At 34.9% G+C, this 21470-nt stretch overlaps 1 protein-coding gene across 1 annotated transcript in view; it reads left to right on the top strand.

Annotated features, from left to right (window-relative positions):
* LOC105313462 (protein ALP1-like) overlaps positions 1–15090 on the top strand; it is a 20432-nt gene extending 5342 nt beyond the window's left edge. The window contains exon 2 of the mRNA XM_011406913.1: positions 14720–15090. Within this exon, the coding sequence (XP_011405215.1) occupies positions 14720–15090 (371 nt within the window). The remainder of the gene's footprint in view (positions 1–14719) is intronic.
* The last annotated feature ends 6380 nt before the right edge of the window (positions 15091–21470 follow it).

Here is a 21470-nt window from a genome sequence, read left to right as displayed (position 1 = left end):
GATAAATTTTATACTATTTACCATTGGCTTCTTGTAAATAAACTCGTGCTGAGTTCAATGAGTGTCCATAAAAGAGGCCATTACTCACATTTTCTTGAAATTTAACTATTTCATACGATAAATATCGGTAGTCTGTGTTTTCAAGACCAGGATACCTTAGTTTCTCTACATGTCTCCCAGGTGAAGCCCATTCAAGCACTTGCAATAAGTATTTTCCATTGCAATGCATGCATCTTTCTCAAAATTGGTTGTGGTACTTGTCACTGTGACAATGTTCTAATTCATTTCCTCAGGTTATAATGGTTAATACTCAATGAATAAATTATTTTGAAAACGAAGAATGGTATGAACCATTATCTCAATAGAACCTCAAATCATAACAACTCAGCCTGATCAGTCTCTAATGGAAATTTAAACTATACATCATAAAGCCGCTGGAAACCTTTTAAAGAGGGTGAGGTTTTTGAAATTTCACAAGTGCCGCTCTCATTGTACCTGCAATGGAAGCTGTTACCTTATATTGTTCATGATTTCAAGAGCAAAAGGGTATTGGCATACTTGCGCTATCTGCAAGGTATTGTCCTGTGCCCCTCCCCAGCCACTGAACACTCAAGCTCTTAAACCATCAAGCCCCTAATCCAAGGACCATTATCCCGATGTGTATCAGGAACTTAAGGGGTCCAAGGAACTTAGTGGTTTTGGCATCCCAATGGGAATAGAATCCCAACCTGAGGATGGCCAACAAAAAGTTTTCACACCCATCATGCAGTGTGTGCAATAAGGACATGGCATCACCCTTGGGTAAGAGGAACGGTTTCTACAGAGTAACTTCCGACCTGGAGGGAGTAGCAGAGCCTCATGATGGTCACAGGCAGACCAAACATTGATGGGGGTGTGGGTGATAGGGACCCACACTGCCAGACGTATCAAAGGCATTCTATTCCCCAAGCAATGTAAGGTTGATAGGGGCAGGGGAAAACAAGACATATGACAAGTCCCACACAAGAGAAAGTATAGCAATAAAAAACCAAAAACGAAACGAAAACTTACACTCAGAGGCAAATTACCGTGTGTTGGACAAACACAAAACCGAAGTAAACAATTATTGGCAAGAAAGGAGAGTTGGTGAAAGTGAAGTCAGAATAAACCAAGTAAAGGCAGAGTTCTTCCATCCACCTAGAATTTAACTAAATAATGAGTTCACAATCCCACAGGCAGCATGTCTGATGGCTAATCCGAATCAAAGCCGTGACCATTAATATTTACAGCTGAAAAATATAATTTTATTCCGATTTTGTTCAAAAGATTCAGAATATTTCTAATTATCTTAATTTCTTTTGATTTCACCCAACTTCTTTTTTTTCAATTTTATGTAATATTCAAAACTTCTTAGGATTTTTTGAACTCTCAAAATTATTTTCTAATTGTTTTTGAGCTTCAGAAAAATTTTATATTTCCAATTATTATTTTACCTATTCTGATTAACAAATCAGGAACCTTTCAAATTATTTTAGTGATGGATTCTAATTATTTGTGATAGTATGGGACTACCTTTTGATGATTTCCATTAATTTAAAAAAATTGACTAATTTTTTAGACACTTTGGAATTTTTTTCAATTAATTCCAAATATTTAAAAAATTAATTTTGTTTATTATCCAACAGCATTTGCAAATTTGTTTCCATTTTTTCCAATGGTTTAACAAATAACTTAAATTGTTTCTGGACACAAAATTTTCTGTCATTTATTAAATTTTAAATTTTTTCAGACAGCTCTAGATTTTTTTCCGAATTTTTTAACAGTCTGAGTGCTCAAACTGTTTTTTTCAATTAAAAAAAAATAAATCATTTATTAAAATTATTAGGCATTTTTATTATTATTTCTAATTTAAAAGGAGTGAATGATTATATGCAGAGGCTTCTGAATTATTTGATTATTTCCAAATAATTAAATTTTTGTCAAATGTTATAATGTTTAAACTTCTATATTTTTCTAAATACTTTCAATTACATTCTCATACTTTTTACCCAAATTTTTTTTAACAGCTTGGATATTGCTTCTTTTGACAGATCGGGACTACTTCCAAATATATTATTTTAAATCTTTTATTATTTTTCATCAGTGCTTTAAAATTGTAAGATTTTTTCCTGATAATTCATTTTGTAATTTATTTGGAGTTGTCAGAAAATGATTCTGATTATCTCTCTTATACAATGTTTACTAATTTTTCTGTCTGCTTTGGAATATTTTTTAATCATTTTTAATTGTAACTTAATTCCTTCCGTTTATTAACATATAATTTTGAATTCATTCCAATTACTGCCAATTATTGTATTATTTTTAAAAATTTTATCTAATATGTGATGATTTTCAAATATTTTCAATTGTTTTTTAAATTGTTAGATGCATTATATTTTTTAAAAATAATTCTAACTTTAAAAATATTTTGCACTTTATTTTAAGACAGCGTGGGGAGATTGATTCGAATTTATTCTGAATATTGAAAATATCAATTAAATTTTTTCTTGATGTTCAAGAATTTATTTTTATTAATTTAATTTTTACATTTTCTTCACAGTTATAATATTTTTAAAAGTTTTTTCTGAATTTTTTCAACAATACTAGGAATATTTAAAAATACGTTCATAATTTCTTTTAACTTTTTCCGACAGCAGGAAAATTTCTTTTTGTTCTGATTAAAAAAATTATACAATTCAACGGTTTGGCATTTTTAAAATCATATTTTGTAAAAAATCTGATTTTATCTAATATCTTAGTAATTTTTCTAATTTTTTTTGACGTTAAAAAATAGATTAAAATCAATTCTTTAAAATTTAATTTTATCTCGGGAAATTGGATATTTATAGTCGTTGATAAAACTGATGTCTTGTGGCCAATGCAATGCTTATCTGTAATGCCAAACAGGGATAAAACTATCTTCAAATTAGTAGTGCTTCATAAAAAAAAAAAGTGGTTACACACTTACAATTGAGTATAGGTTGATACTACATGTACCTGTGCCACTTTCTTCAGTTTGTCAAAGTAAGAATGAACATTCCTCATGTTGGTTTAGAAATGGCCCATAGTAAAGTTAGGAAACAAAGACTGCAATTGCAGCAAAGCTGCTTTAAAAGTCATTCTTTAAACATCGATGATCGGCACGTATAACATCGACTAATCTAGAGAGTTGTAGTGGCAAAGTTATTGTTGCAGTAGCCAATGAACAGGAATAATAAATCAATAGATAATATCATGCAACACTTCCATATGAACAGTAAATAGTCAGTAATAGAGTATTGATTGTGATATCACACATGCAATCATAAACAATTCAATGCTTTAATTGCTTTGATAGATCTATCTTAGTCTTCTTAGAAATATGTCTCAGGGTCATTAAGACTAGCATAAATCAAAGGAATAATAATAAAGCACATAGTTACATTATGGTTTCACAAATGAGTCTCATGATGTACTTTTGTGACTTAAAATGCAAAAATAACTAAAATGCATAGCTACCATAGTTAGATCTAGCACCATTATGCATGTATTGTGAACAGAATAATTTTTGTGAATCCAGTGCATCCACCAAAACAAAAATCTACCACATTTAAACCATAGCCTGTGGCATGGTCTGAATTAAAACCAGCCAATCACCAAAAATTTAGTATTCTTTCAAACTTTAGGTTTCCCTGCTTCCATCAAATAGCATATCATTGTATGTTATCCCAAAATTTTTAATTGCAGAAATGAAAGTTCTGAAACCAAAAAAATTAAAAAGTCCTTAATTTGTATATGAGATAATGTTTATAATGGCTTGTCCAAGATTAGCATTTAGCAAAAAGTCGCAATATGGAAACCTCAAATCTATAATGTTCCGGGTAACCTTCTGCCACCTCGGTTTAACCTACCCAAAATAGAAATTCTAGTATGAAACCCTGCTTACCAAGAGTTTTATTTTCAAGTAAGTTCCCTAGGATATCAACATGAACATTGGAACCAAAAGCCCAGACATTTCAATTAAGTTGACGACCTAAACGTGTCACAACATATTCTTTATGATGATCAGGATCTTCACAGAAAGACTAGGCCATATCAAAAATAAACAGTGCCCACATGTCGTAAGGGACTTTTTATCTCCTTATTCCTGGGTGTTTTTCTCTGGCATGTTTTCAAAAGGAGGGCGAAATGTATGCCGATTCATTAGCAACAAAGCCGTTTCTGGAATAAAGAAAAGGAATAAAATTAAAATGTGACAATAAGCAAAGTAATATTGCGATGCTGGTGCCAATTCAATCTCAATCAGCTACATGTAGGCTTATAGTGATTCCAAACTACCATCATGTAATATCAATGCTACACTTCATTACATGTATGGCTTTCCTCGCTAACACTCATAGTGTTTGTCTGTATTCATCAATCATAGAAGTTTCTTACCACCATTTTGCACTTCCAGTCATAGTTTCAACAGTTCTTTGTAGAGCAAATGTGAAAAGAGATTTTTCTCCAAAAACTGCTGTATGCTATGGCAAACTTGCTAACAATTACCAACCACCATCAAGTATCTACATTTGCATGGCACTTAAACTTCAATAAGACCAGTTAAGAAGCACAAAAACAACAATATTGCATTGTCATGTATACTTAGCTTATAGTCTCACCCTTGGGGTGAACGAAATAATCTTTCCTTGTTAGTAACACCAAGATTACATAATATTCGGGAGAGTATCCAACAACCTACAGCAGCTTGCTATATAATGGCATGTTGTTTACATCAGTATATTTCTTTGATATATAGGAATCTAACGTTTCACACATTTACAATTATTATAGGCGTGAGAGGATTCACCATGAGCACGTTATGAGGCTGAAACAAGTTGGAAGACATCATATTGGTGAAAGATGACTTCTTTCGCTATCTACGTTTAGGAAGCTTAATAGTCACTTGACATTTGGAATGACAAGCCTGTTGCAGTGACAGGCAAATAAAGACACAAAGACGCTGCCAATTTTCACATTGAGAGTCAAATAAATAATATGCTAGAATGTAGCAGCCGGCATAAGTCTGTATGACACTCACCCTATTATTATGTACTCATTCTAAGACTAATTAATGCAGCGCGACATTAATTCATAGTCAACATGAAACCGAAAATGTAGTCTCACATAGCCGGACCCAATCCCTTTTTGACATTTGAGTGGCAGGATTTCGGGTCTGGTGCACTGCCCTAGATCACTTCGTTCTGAACACCGCCAGACTTCCAGTGGCACTCTGGGAAACACGTGTAGCAAATAAATGATGTAATTTGAGTCATAATTGATTTTTGTTTTATTACAATAATACAATTTCAACAATAAATATACTCTTGTTTGAAATAAGGCATGAACCAACAATCAAGTACAGGCTGCAGCAAGCTTGAAGCACTAACTTAGTAGTGATGAGTTGCTGGTTCTTTAGTGCTGCAGATGTCATAGAAGGAACAAAGAAAGCTTCATTTTGGACAAAGCCAGAGTTCAACTTCAGCAGATGCTTTGGACGTTTTTAATGGTTTTTCTTTGATGCCTCAGCAATGAAACCAGCTCAACTAATGAAGTCTGGTCCAGTCACAAGAGAGGTTAGAAGAGCATAACTACTCGATTATTAGCTGGCCTCCTACTGGCTACAGAAAGTTTATATCCTGCCTGGACTTCAACCGAATGTAGCGAAACATCTTTCCCAGAAAATAAGGTATCAATTTCTGCCTCCTTTTGCTTCTCTTTTAAAGTTAAGTTAGGCTTACAGTGCACATTAATGATAGCATCCATCCATTTTATTGTGACGCCATGCTGATGCAACCCATATATTTCATCAATAAAAGGCATTTCTGTTCTTTCAGAATGATATTATGTTAGGCAGTGCACCAGACCCAAACCCCGCGGTCCAATTGTCAAAAAGGTGTTGGATCTGGCTAAGCGAGACTACCCAAAATGGTGGCAGGAAAATTTTACTTTCACCAATATGCTTTAAATTCTATTGTCCATCAGCTTTATTGTAATGAAACTGATTTTGATAATTAACTCACTTCATGTGCCCATCAGTAATTTTGATCCTATAGAGAAAACCATGAAGAGAATTGACTTATAGTGGCTAAGTGGTGACAGATGATACTTCTCTGCATGAGAAATTAGTTTACTTGTGAAAAGAGCGCCTTGTTTAAAAGCCTATAATTAAACCATGTAGATGAAACTTCAGAGTAATTAAAAATAAATTGACTCACCAATCTGAATATCCTTTGTTGATAGCTTCTTATTTCAACAAATTCATTTAAGGATCCATATCTTATGTTCTTGGCACCTCCTCTGAAATCATGCTTGTCAAGTGGTGACAAGTTAACTACACACAATCAACCAGTTAATGTTATTTGTTTCACATGGAAATTGATGGAATGGACCGTTGCCAACCAAGAAGTTTACTCTTAAATGTAATTCATTTGGTCTAAACTACAGATGTGATCATTATGGTAACACTGACTGTGGATACGAGTACTGCAATGAACAACGCTACTTAATAGCTGCACCAAGGTTGCTTTAATAAGTCGGAATTGCTATGCCATGACAATAGCTGCTGGGTAAATTAATTTTTTAAATAATTACCATAAATCAACTCTAATTTTTGTCAACCAGGCTCTAAAATTAAATAATTAAGCTATTAAAATTGAAGTCGTTACAACTCATTTTCTTATGCAACAAATAAGTCGGAAGTCGACTTAATAGATTACAATATTTTTTGAACTGCACACGGAGATTACGTTGGACCACTTCTAAAGCGAAGTATATAATAAGACTTTGCATGAAAAAAATGCTTTCTTTTATAAGATAAAGGCTAGATTCACAGGGTAGGTATAAGAGTAACTGACATAACTGTATTTATGTATAAAATAAGCAAAACTCTTTGAAGCAGATTTATGTAGGAAGACTGTAGCTAGTGCATTTTGAAATTGAGAAGTGGAATATGAGATAAGTGAACTGGCCATAAAACATTCTAAAAGGCACAAGATAAAGATAGAGTAATGGAAGTAGGTAACATTAGAGCTGATCCTGTTAATGACCATAGATAATGTACTACAGACTGCAAAAGTAGAGGGATACTACATTAATTCTATATTTTACCATCACTCTTTTTTGTGGGCAGCATTATGTTATTTATGGTAATTGCAAGATTGGTCCCTGTATGCATGCAAAAAGTACCACAGAAATTTTCTGGATTTGATTGTGCTTTGAGTTATGTTGATGCCTGCCTAAATCAGCAAGAACATGATGTGGCATTTTGTAAGGAACATTGCAAAGTTGCAAGTGAGGACGAAATTCCTTGTAAGTTGAGTAAGTATATTGCAAAAGGTAGCTCAATTAAGTAACGTATACTAGTTTATTTTCGTGGTAAAATGTGTTTGTGAATATCGTGGTTTGGTGAACATTCACAAAAAATTTTCACCGCGAATTTCTGCTCTCCATTATCATGTGGTGCAGCCTGCAAACAATTTTGTGAAAATTAATTCCGCAAAATCTTAGAAATGTGAGAGTTAAAATTTCTCACCACAAAAATAAAAACAGTATACGGTATACTACACATGTCATCACTAGTAAATTAATGTGATTTTTGTTAACAACACCTGTATTACAAAGTCATAATATGCAGACTAGGTCAGTTGGTGATTGTCAAGGTAATTAGTTATGTACAAAAAAAGAAAAGGCACATGCATTACTTCTGTTTGATTAAATTATATGACTATTTTTCTATAGGTACATGCAAAACATGAACTGATCCGCCACAAGTCAGTTCATTGGACTCTGGTGAAGATCAAAAGACTCAAACATTACGCAACAAAGAAACCGGGGAAAAAAAGAAGCAGCACAAATGGATGAGAGGAATTTTTGTCCAATCAATTGGAGGTGGACACATTCAAATGTAGTAGCCACTCTATGAGTGAGTTATACCACACAGTAGTCAGTGGTATATTCATTAAGGTCTGAGGGTCCAGCTCAGGTGTTTCACTTGTACTGATATGGCTAATAGCAGCATTTGGGAACAAAGGAATAGACAGAAGTTACATTTAGCTATGATAATGTGTCACTTAGATAATTTAACAGCTGTGAAAAAAGATTTGATATTGCCATGTATCATATCCAACCTAAACTGATCGCATGAACAAAGTAAACATCACAATATATTTCAATATTCCTTATAGGCGACCAAAGTATATTTGGAAGGACATCAACAAAATAACAGAATCACTGCATATAAAAAACCACGTCGATCCCAAATGTATGGAAGTGTATGACCCAGAAAGGATAAAAACCTGATCTAAACACAATAGGATGTGAAAAGACATTTGCTTGGTTAAGCAGGTACAAGACATTCTGTTCAATGCCCAAAGTTCACTATCATTTTATCCTTCACCGCATGGTGAAAAGAAGAAAAGAGTACATTTCACAATGCTACAAACTTGGGAGAAAATGGCAGTTAGACAAATATAGTGAAAATGAATTATTAATGAATTTAATGATTTTTTGTAAAACTATAGAAATTGCGATAATTATTTATTGTACCTTGTATTATTTTTTACAATATTTCTATTTAGATTGTAATTACACTTACACTCAGTCAAATGAAAATTAATCCTCTAAAGCCTACGGTTTCCTCTTTCTGCTCTCTTTCACCTTTTGCTTTAAATGTGCCAGTAGCATTTCCAAATACTAAATGTGTAGCAATAAAAAATAAAATGATAAATTTGTACATACCATGGATGCTTAGATCTGCAGCATATCATAAGTAGACAACAGGAACCTCTGATACCTCAATTATTGCAGTTACCAGGGTAACCTCTGTCACCAGTGTTACCTTTGTTACCACTGTCACCTCTGCTACCACTGCTACAGCTGTACCTCAGTTACCACTTTACCTCTGTAACTACTGCTGCTACAATACAGTGCCAGAACAGCTACCGTTGATATTGTGTTACGTCTATACCACCGTTAGCTATGTTATCATTGTTGTATATGTACCTCTGATGCTATTTTTACCTCACATACCATTATTACCTCTGTTGCCACAGTTACAGTGTTGCCTACGTTACCACTGTTACCTCCATTAACATTGTTATTACTGCTTGTTACTGCTGTCACCATTGGCATTATTACTGCATTACAGATGAAATGTTACCTTTATAACTGCAATCTGGCCTGTAACCATGGAGGCACTAGATGGTTGTTCCTTTACTGTCTTCAGCTTTAAAAATAGCAGTACTAGTGCTATTATAAGTTACATAGCCAGATGAATAGAATAGCATATAGTCAACAGATACAGTTTTTCTCTTGAGTTTTAATTATCTTAATAATGTTAAGATTATAGTGATTGTATTGGGAAGCTCTACCATGCACTAGCGTATTACCAAGTAACCACCATTATCGGTAAAGTTAGACATTAATATACTCCTGAAGTTCCTATATCTTGCCACATACATAGATCAATGTAATCTAAACAAGTTTGGCTCTTTGTAGAATGAAGACAATTAAGGATTATTTTTAAGGTAAAGAAACTACGCTCTACTGTGGCTGTACTTGTTTCAATTGTCACAGCAATGATAATGGCCTTTTCAATCATTTAAAATGCTGTTTCAAATGGTAGCAACACCTCTTGTAAATTACAGCAATTGTTAGTATCAGTACAAAATGGCTACTTCTTTACAAAGCTTTTAAAAGTTAGAACTTGCTCCTCTAAGCCATCTAACAGTACTTGGTACAGTTTCAGAAGCTCATTCTACAAATCTGTCTCCAGAAAAAGTTAAAAAAAGAGGAAAGAGTGAATCACTACACTCCATTAGAGTTAAATTGGCATCACTAAATGGTGTATTTATATTTGACTATGTTGTCAAGAGTTGGGTAGTAAAGTTCATTCTTGCAAATCCCAAAAGAAAAATCAGATCCTAAAATTGAGGTACCTATTGCTTCAGTAAATAGAGGGTCAGACAAATGAGTAGGAAGTTGTTTTGTGTTTGACTTCAACTTTGTGGCTGTCTTTCTACAGCATCGCTACACACATGATAGAAAATAAACTTTCTTGTCATAACAAAGCCCACTGTGATTTTGATCTGAACTTCTCAAAGGAATTACTTTTTCAATTTTAGTTACTGCACTATTAAGTTTAATAGATTTAGCTTGAAGTAGACTGAAAGATGTGCAGAAATACCAAACAAATGGTTATACACTACTAGGCAGGAAATTAAAGTCAACACTGTGATACCTCACAAAATACCTGTAGCTTCTTTTGCCCTGACCCTGTCTGATCCTTCGAACTGGCCTGTAAAGTTAAGAGAACAGCAGGAAAAGTAGTTAAATAGCTGCTCTAGAGTGATGTCTACAACACCATTGAGTTTCATGTAGCTTTTTAGTCTTATTTCTTAAATTTCCTTGCCAATATAAAGACATCTGTGGTAATGGAGGATATTCCTAGTGAATAGCTTATTAATTGGAATCAGACAGGAATATCTGTTGTGGCTGGGTCATCCTGGACTATGGCTCCATCACGTTTTAGGTGTGTAGAAGTTGTTGGAATGGGACAAATCACCGCTGTATTTGAAGCGTCACTGAGTGGAGTGTTTTTACTGCTCCAATTATATTAAGCTGGTAATACTACAGCTTGTCTCCTAAACGGTGTCACTTTCCCTGCCAACTAGCACATTACCCATACTGAAAACCACTGGGCAAATGAAATTACAATGAAGGAATTCATCAGTACAGTCATTGTCCCATACATTGAGAATATCAGGTCCCAATTACCTCAGAGCCATGTATCATTTCCATATCCAGCCTTGGTCATTTATGACATTTTTAAAGGTCAGATATGCCTGTCTACCATTGACCTCCTAATGGAAAACAACATTCATTTTGCTACAGCCATTGGACATATAGGTGAACAAACCTTGCAAGGACTTCATGAGGAACAAGTTCATTGAGTGGTACTCACTTAAACTATGCAAAGCCTAGGAAAACACTGAAAACTCCAGCACTACAATGGCTTTCTACAATGAAGCCTCTTGGGGCACAATGGTTTAAGTTGTTTTATGACTATGTGCAAGCCAATCCCAATATAATCAAGAATGCGTTCAGATCAGCAGGAATAACAGACGTACGTGTTACATAATTATGTATTATACATTTACATTCACATGCTGTACATGTACTTGATCATGATGTGTCTTCTGGGATAGTCAAAAAAATACATATTACAGTATATGAATAATTAAAACCACAAAAGTTCTGTAATAGATACTATTGTAATAATTTATAACACTCTTGACTCTATTCATAACAATGGAATGGAGATTGGGGATAAAAGGTGGGCCCAGAAGTACAATCTGACTTTGTACAAATTTATGTGAATGTGTGATACTGTACATATTATTTTTATGTGTTTATAGTGTGTTTGTAAGTATTGTTTGTATTATATTTGTATGTGATAGTCATGTATGCATGTAGACTAGGTGTGTGTGTACAATATGTGTATATATGCTTTCTCTCTCCATCTCACTCTCTTTCTGAACAAAATCACGCTCTTCAGAGTGATGATAAAATCAATAATCACACTCTTCAGAGTGATAAGATCACTTTTAATCACGTTCTTCGGAGTGATGATAATTGAGATCAATACAATCACGCTCTTAGGAGTAATGATACGATGAAAAATAATCATGCTCTTCAGAGTGAGGATAACTGATATTAGTATCATTAAGTGTATTATAATTTGTATGTTTATTATGTGCTTGTATGTCTATAGTGTATAGTGTGTCGTTTTTATGTCTATAATGTATTTCTAGTGACAGTTTTAGTGGAGAAGTAATCTCTAAAAAACATGGTAATGTACATGTACATTGTAGTAATGTCCTCATTGTAATAAACAATTTTTACTTATTTTGTAGACAGCAAAAGATAAGAACATGATGTTTACTATTTTAAAACAATAAAATAATATTGGTATGATGACATTAAACTAAATTATAACAATAATTATTGATAATAATAATAATAGTTAAGAATGTTAAAAAATGTGGCTGCCAATTTACATTAAAAATGTTACGATGACAATAAAATATAATTTGCAGTTAAAATAAACCTAAAATACTTACATGTACAACTATTACTTACTGAAACCTAGAATTACGACAACTATCAATTAATAATCTAATTATCTCAACAAGTAGCTAAACATTTTTCGCTCCACCTGCTGCTCCTCCACTATAATTGCCTCCTCTAAAATTTCCCCAGCTGTATCTAGTTCTTCTCCATTGGCACTGATATGGCCTCCACCTCCCACGGCTATGGTTCTGATCATGGTTACATGTGCCTCTTCGTTCTCCACTGCCTCTTCCTAGTCCTCCCCTGCAACTTTGTAGTCCTCCCCTGCCTCGTCCTAGTCCTCCTGTGCAACTTTCTAATCCTCCCCTGCCTTGTCCTAGTCTTTCCCCTGCCTCTTTCTCTTTGAGCCCAATCTCCTCTGTTGTCTAGCTCATTGTTGTCAATGTTACCATCCCCACCCACATCCTTTTCTAGAGGATGTAATAGACGATGGCCTTCGCCACCTTCTTGTTCTTGATTTTCAGCAAGTGGAAGTATTGGTACTTGTTGTCTTGGCGTTGGAGGATCAGAATGCATATTAACTTCCTGTAAAAGTAGATAAATGCAAGTTAGTATCTACAAGAAATTAGTGACTCGACAACAGAGCCCTAGATCAAGTCCTTGCAGAAGTTCGTTGTTGAGAAGCTCATCATCCCTATTATCTGCAATTTTACCTCAGTTAAATGAATTAATAATAATGCCGCCAAAAGTAACCATTATTTTTATTGTTTTTAATATTATTGTTCTTCATTTCTATACAAGAGTATAGATAATAATAGTGTCTTTAGTACTATTATATTTAAAGAATAGAAGCAATGGCAGTAACAATACAGAATAAAGAACATTTAAGTTTAGAAATAATAGTTATTAATACCAATATACTGTCAATGCAATGATAATTTGATTGCTTTGTTAATAATCTGACATTGTGCCTATAGATGCAGGATTTAGAACAGATACTACAACAGATGAAGTCCTCTAATCCTGCTTACTAATAAAATTTGAATTATATACATGTCATTTTATAAAAACATTGTAGGAACATACAAAACATATTAATTTTATCTGATCATCACTCTGAAGAGCGTCATTATTATTGATCTTATCACTTCGAAGAGTGTGATTATTACTGATCTCAGATATTATCACTGCGAAGAGCGTGATTATTGTAGATTTTATTATCACTCCAAAAGGGAGATTTTGTTCATAAAGAAGGAGAGAATATATGTTCATATGTACAAAACAAACACACACACATACATTAAGGTACTTAGGCCACATTGACACTGAAATGGTTTCAGTCGTGAATGGAAACTTTTACATGAGTTCGCACTTGTTGTTTACATATCACCAGTGATATAACTGCGAAAAACTTGTTCTTTTGAAAACGCACTTCCAAATGAAAACTGTAAATACGGTACCTACAAAAACTTATCCAAACATTGTCTAAACACATGAATACAAAAAGCAGTGAATCTCTCAAAACATTGCAGAAAAGCTAGTATTACTGCTTCTGCTATTACGCTGTTTGGTAGTGTTGCAGCAACTTAACCAGGCTTTAATCGTGGATAACCAGAAGTTCTACCATGAAAGGCACGTGCTAGCTGCTAAATGTATAGATGATTATAGCAGAAAGTCGCCAAAAGAGAAAATGTGCAACTGTGTACAAATATTCCTATAATTGTTTTAACCACCTTGCAAGTACAGCTGGATTCTTATTAAGATTTATGAAGGTTCTCTCTACCTTCTAATGCTTCCGGAAAAGACTTTAGACAATATCTCTATGTTCTTTCACTGTTAGAATGATCATAACTTTGTCCCAAGTCCAAACTACCATTTTGTTTGCCATGACCACGCCCACTTATGTAATGTGGGCGGGTGGTTGCTAAGGCTTGTTATTTCTCTAATACAACATGTATAGAAGAAATGTAAGTGTTAACATACAATCAAATATATATATATATATATTGCACGTGGGTAAAATCAATTATAGGATGACCTGGGGGCTATGCCCCCAAGTCGTAAGAAGACAAACCATGAGCTTTTGGATTAGGCCAGGTAGGACTTCTTGTTGGTCAAAAACTTGTGTGCTCGAGTAGTGGAGGAAGAGTTGAATTTAAGAATGTCTTGTTCAAGTTTGTATGAGCTATGTGCACTACTGGGACCATTTATTAAAAGTCAAACCACCTATATGCATTTCCCAGTTACTGTTGAAACTCAAGTTACTGTAGTTTTGTATTACCTTTCTCATGAGGGAAGGTTAAGGAAAGTGGCATATGCCTTTGGTATTTCACGATCAAGTTGTTCCATCATTATCAGACGAGTGTCAAAAGTGATCACAACACATTTAGGACCACTGTATGTTAAACTTCCTGTTACTGAAGAAAGTGACAGAGAAAGTTGAAAAGTTCTATCACACATACTTAGTTCCTCAGTGCCTTAGTGCCATAGATGGCACGCACTGAAATAAAGCAACCATTACTGAATTCATCAGATTATATAAATAGAAAATCTCATTTTTCTCTGAACATTGAGGCTCTCTGTGATTATTTTCGTTGCTTTTTAAATGTAGTGGTGAAATGGACTGACTCAGTTCATGATGCTAGAATGTTTAGTCAGTCCAGATTGAATGAACTCTTAAAGAATGAAGTTATACCTCCATGCCAGCGAAGAATTTGTGATGAAGATATACCTATATTTATTATAGGTGATCCAGCTTACCCATTAATGCCTTACATTATGAAGGAATATGCGGGTGGTGGAATGAAACGTCAAGAGCAGTATTTTGATTTCAGATTGTGTAGCACAAGAAATGTTACTGAATGTGCTTTTGGTCGATTAAAAGCTAGATTTGCATGTTTAAAGCATACAATGGATAAAAACATGGATGACTTACCTTTTATTACATATGCCTGTTTTGTTGTGCATAACTACTGCGAATAACATAATGAATCAATGAAGAAACCATAAAGTTGGGAATCACCTATGATCGTGACTTTCAACCTTTGTTATCTACGAACCGATCTTCCAGCAGTAATGAAATAGAAGGGAAAAGAGTGAGAAGAGCATTAACTGATTATTTTAACGGATAAAAAATGATTATAAAGAATGATTAAATGCAACAATGAAATGTAATCACAATAGTTAAACCTAATAATGACACAGAATCACAATGATTAAACTTAAGGGAACTGTACATGTCATTGGTTTTCGTAATCATTGAATGGGGAGGAAAGATATGGTTGAGCTACAATTACTGTATGAGCGAGGAGAGACTTGCATATAGGAATGGAAGGGAGGAGACTGGGAAGAGTACATATTGCGGGGTTGTTGCTGTACCATCAGCAGACTCACTAAGCTTTTTCATGTTTCGTGACATTCTTTCCATGTTTTCTTCATATTTCCTATCCATTTGTTTTACAAGTAATTTCTTAATCTGTAACTCTTCTTTAGCCCAACATAAAAGTTTTGTATGAACAGGTAGTTTACATTTTAACTTCTCTTGCTTATAGTTCTTCAACATGTCATCAAGAAACTGTCTTCTTTGCTTAGTAGATTGATTCTTTTCTACATTCATGTTGACCCCCCTCTCCCAATTGCAGCTCATCAGACTCACTATTATTTAGATTGGAAACTCCACTGCATTCGGCAGCAGTTGATGTGTCTTCTGTAGCTGAAGACATACTTTCATTGGTAGCATGTGACTTATCCCCAACTACTAACTTTAAGTCATTGGATGCCAGAAACTACTATTAGTGCTTCTGAAAAGAGCTGCAATTTTGGCGATTTGCTCTGGGGTTCCACCAGCAAACTTATAGTTGCAAGGTACCTCAAGGCCTCTTTGTAACAAATCCCTTTGTGCCTTCTAACACCAGTGACAAAACATTGTATTACAGTATTGGGTTTGTTTAGCATAGCCTTGATATAACTTTTAGGACATGTCCCACAATAATACCTGATTTGTATGCAGACACAGCATAGCAGTTATGAGGATTGTTTATATGTGGGCTACACACTAGCTCCTCACCCATACAAGGCTCCCACATGTCTTTGTAAATGGGAAGACCACAAATTTAGCTAGATACTTGAAACAAAGTTACAGCATTGACTACTGATGATTTTGATAGCTGAGATAACTTCCCTCCTAATGTAAACAGGTGGTCAATTGTCATAGCGAAGTTCAATAGGCTTCCATGGTATTTAATTAAACTTTTTTATTACTTTTTATCGCCACTAATATTAGCAGCCACAAATATAACCCGACCAACGGTACAGTGATTTGTGGGGAGCATATAATGGCATTGATAGGTTACATAGACGTAACTATACCCATCATACTGTCAACCATTCCCAACATTTTGTTGACCAAGTCGCAGGAGCTTATACCCTGTCTCTGAAATCCATGTGGAGTCAGTGCAAATGGATGATGAGAAAAAAGCAAACAATGCATTCTCAACTGTTCCATACGTACATGTACCAGCTTGAAGTTATGTGGAGAATAAAGTTTCACAATCCTCACTAAAATGCATTTATCAATATCATTTCTAGTATAGTAGAAAAGTACCCAATGATATAGTGTATTCTCTAACCGTACCTAGAACTATAATGGTATAGTAATTAAACAGGCAGTAAATTTAGGATATATAATTACATTTACTATCTGTTTCAAAAGGCAAGTCATTGGTTTTCAGGGTCCTATTTCTTGCTCCCTCTGCTTTTTATTGCTTGCATTCTCTGGTTTCTAGCTGTTGCTGTTTTAATGGAGTATGAAAAACTTTTGTTGGCCATTTTGTGACCACACCCACTGGGCCAATCACTGTTGCACCGAAAGTACGTGGGCGTTGGCCACACCACTTTGTCATTATTAATGAGGTAGTACACAGTCTTCAGTAAAACCGACATCTGTGATGGGCAAAACCATGTACTGTGAATGTGATCCTGGAAACAGCAGTGATCCTTATGCTGTGGCAGTAATCAAGAACATTATTGTCAGCCATGTGTCAAGGACAATTTTGGCTGCCTGTTTTTTGTTTCTACAACATGAAGCACACACTGTATCTGCAACAGTTACCAGTAAGAGAAAGTATTCTAGTGATATGCAGCAGGTTACTTTGCAGATCCCATGCACTTCAATATTTTTAGAAAAAGTGTTCATTCAAAGAGTTGAAAAGTTGTTAACCTCTTGCTCACTTCTTGAACTTACTGATCCCTATGAAGATGATGACACTTAACCTCCACGACCTATTGAATTTGATCTTGACAAAATAAATGATCTAGAAGACAGGGAACAGATTTGGCAAGATGTGACATGCAACCAAAAGTGCTATAGGCTCACAACAGAGGACAAAAATATTGTTGTTATGAATAAATGGTTAAACGATTAACAACTTTTGCCCAAGCTTTATTAAAACAACTGATTTGTTATACAAGGTTTAGAGACAACTTGTTACGCATCGAGGTCCTCCTCATGTCACAATCAAGTGTAAAATTTCAATAGGGCCCATAATCACTGGATTGTAGCATCCACTGTTGAAAGTGGCAAAGAAGTGTCTGTCTATGATTCACTCTATACATCTCTTGCAGGGATACTGTCGCCATGTACGGATATTTGCGCACTTTTCGTAAAATGGATGACAAATATGATTTTTGGGGACTAAAAGTCATATTTCTTTAAAAAATGGCAGAAGTTATGCAAAGTTTCTAAGAGTGTTGATATTGACAAGCAGAAGAACAGAGAAAGTCCTGCTAAGGTTAGATGTCTGATAAAGGCCAGAGAAGAGCTCAGAAAAATACGGACTGTAGCAAACACGGCTACATGGTCCAACTCACCAGTCAAATAGACACTAGCCTTTTACCGATGGCAGACTTCTTGAAGAAATTGTAATGCAGTACCTACCTCTTTGTTTGGTGGAGATAAACATGAAGCATAATTTGTTGAAGTATCAGAGCTCCAGAAGCAAGAGTCAGAGAAAAAAATGTTGCTTTATTACATAATTGTACACCCGCAGCCACTTGTGGTTATAAACTTTCCATGTACTAGCTCTTCCATAAACTGCACCAGTATCCAATTAATGCAGAATCAAGACATTATATAAAAGAAATTTGGTCATGGTTTAGTCATAAAAATGGAAAAGTGCCCTAAACAAATTTGAAGCTGTGAATGCAGTGTTCTTGCAGTAGCAATGAGCACCTTGATATCAGTTTAAAATCTCAGCTAAATTTGATCAGACACAAATGAGGCAACACCTGTTAGAATGCTTACAGCTGTTAAAACTGAAAAGTTTTGCAAAACGCATTTTTTAAAAATAATTACAATATATAATAAACTTGAAAATAGTCAATAATGTGCATGCATTATTACTGTTTAGTTAATTATTTTTTAATTAGTAAATCTATAGCTTGTTGAATGCCTACTTCACAATATCCATTGATAGCAATTTCAGGCTTTTGTTCAAGTATAAGCCAAAAATAGATCATCCAAGAGTACTTGTACTCTTTATTTTACAGGTAGACAAATCCACATTTATGCCTTGCATTGCTATTTCTCTTTCCAGTTGCTTTTCTACTGATTCAGCATACCATGATTTATATCTCTTCCGCAACTCATCTTTTAATGACTGATTGACTGAGACATACATCGGTTGTAACTTGTCAATGGTATAAGCAGGAACTAAAACGTGATTAGTTTTTAGTAGCTCCGTAAACTCTGAAGTTGTCTGCCCCTCAAAGCAATCAAATATAGCTAAGGTAAGGTAGAGTATTGCTTAATTGTAACTCTTTCCTCTTCTCATTCAGAAATGGAACAAAACTTTCCTAACATCTTTTCATATTTTCGTCAGATGACCAATGACTCTGGAAGTGCCAGCTATTAAGCCACTGAACCAGTGGTCGATCTGGGGTGACAATGATGGTAGGGCAAAAATTAATATTCATGAGTAAGTGTGTCTTATGAATACTTATTAAAGGTTAATTACTTAATTAATGATGTTTAAATCAATTAGTACAGTACTACAGATGTGTTCTTATCTCCGCCTTCAAATCTATTAAAAACATCTTCCATGGAGATATCACTACTAAGCTCTTTTTTTGATGAACAGTAGTGAGATGTTAGTGAGTCTTTGTTCGGACATAGTACTTCTCAGATAATTCTTAATTCACTTTAAAGCAGAAAAGGACCTTTCACATTGTGCTGTGCTAACTGCTAGTGTCAAAGCAATACGAAATATTTGTGTAAGAGTAGGGAAGGCCAACTGAAGAGGTTGGATTCAACTATAAACATCGACAACAGCCTCTCCTTTATTAGAGGAGTCAGAAATAATCCTTTTGGCAAGCACACACCTGCTATCAAGAAGATCCTGGCTTATGCCAAAAAAAGATGCCATGAACTTTAGAAGAGATGAATCAAGGGAGTTGATTTTGGATTACATGCTTCTAATGACTTCATAATGTCTATATTAGTGTGAGAAAACGTATATATTTCTGACAGTATATGATCAATCACTGGGTAATGTATGCATATTTGATAAAATCAGAATTATTGTTGTCATCATGATAACCTGAAGACTCGTATGCGATGTAATCTTCTTGCAATGCCAGAGGCCTAGCTATATCTTCTTTTTCATCTCTCTTGAACTTTGATACCATGCAATGCTGCAACTTCTAGTATGTATTTGTATATTTGATCCCAACATTCATCAGCTCTGATTTTTTAGAGTGTTAGTTGTTGATGCTATAAGTTGAGCACCACTGATGTAATCTATTTGAGAGCTCTGCATTTGATTAGACAGTAACTTCGTTATTCTCATAATACGCAAAAAATATTATAAGACATGAAAGAAACTTACAGCTGGTGACTTGATAGAACAGGCCACCAGCTTCAACTGCTTTTTGTTTGTCACTTTCTTCTCCTATACCCTCCAGTGTTGCTAACGCAGCATCAAATGTACTGACAATAGTTCCTAGTGAGAAATACCTACACACCCACCTTGTTTTAGACAGACTTTCAAATTGCCTTGGCTGCTTAGCTGGATAAAGTTCCTTCTGCTTCTCCATAAAAACAACATGAGATTTCCTGGTAGGCATGAAGTTATAAAGTAATTGAAGAAGGGAAGAAATCAGAACAATGGGAGTTACTTTTGACACAGTCAACTAGTACCAAATTAAGACAATGAGCATGGCAGTAGACGTAAATAGCCTTAGGAGCTACATCTCTGATACGTTTTTGTACTCCTGTCACACAACTGCTCATAACAGATGCTTTAACATATCCTTGAGAAAAAAGTAACTTAACGTCAAGATTATACAATGAAAGTGTGTCGAGAATGTACGTTGACAGATATTCAGCTGTCAGATTTCAAGCTATAACAAAAGTGAGGAAGCGCTCTTGAATGCAATGGCTTTCTGGATCTAAGTAGCAAATTGAAATAGACATCTGCTTATTTTTGCTTATGTCTTTGGTCTCGTCTACTATGATAGAGTAATACCCAGCTCGTTGGACGCAATCACAAATTTTATTTCTCACAATAGTAGCCATTATGTTGATGATCGTATTTTGAATGCTATGTGATGTGTAAATGGCATTATGAGGACCCTTCTCAAGTCGATCACCAACTATATCATCATACTTTAATAGGAGACAGAGAATATCCAGGACATTACTCTATTAGTAGAATCTGCATTCTCCCTCTGACCACGTAAAGCAATATCTTGCCTACAACACATAAGTAACACTTCTGACGCAGCTCTTACTTAATGACGATTCCTCAACAACATTCTCTCCCCGTTACTTCCAAACTGTTGAGTGACAGACCCAGTTAGTGATGTTTGCTGAAACTGTTTCCACGCAACAGTTGCTTATTGGTGAGAGCTTCAGTAGTGATGCTTGAACTAGACTCCAGTAGACCCTGTAGCATGTTTCCATTCGCTGATACCCTTAGTAGTGAATATTCTCTCTGGTCTAAAAGTTCTAATGCTAGCTGCTCCAAAGAACGAAAGGGAAAAGAGAAAATGACATTTTGTTTACAGAGTTCTCCATTTATGGATATTTTGACACCAAGCAGGATTAAAAGATCACTCTATGCCATAAAAATGTCTCAGGGAACTTAATATTGCTAGGTCGGACTAGAGATGATGATGTCAGTGCTATATCAGAAGCCAATCCTCCATCTGTCTGTATTGCTCCAGTGGTGGTCGAGGTTGTGAGGCTCACTTCACTGATCGTTTGTTCAGTAGAATCTTTCTCTTGAATCTGCTCAGACTCTGAACTTGTTGCTGCAGATGATGTCTGATCTGGTTCTGCATTACTATTGTTGGAAGTCTTGGGA

Source organism: Amphimedon queenslandica, unplaced genomic scaffold (genome assembly GCF_000090795.2).
Source record: "Amphimedon queenslandica unplaced genomic scaffold, v1.1 AMPQUscaffold_13300, whole genome shotgun sequence".
In the NCBI taxonomy this organism is placed as follows: Eukaryota; Metazoa; Porifera; class Demospongiae; order Haplosclerida; family Niphatidae; genus Amphimedon; species Amphimedon queenslandica.
The sequence above is the reverse complement of the archived record's forward strand: the minus strand, read 5'-3'. Positions and strand labels throughout refer to the sequence as shown.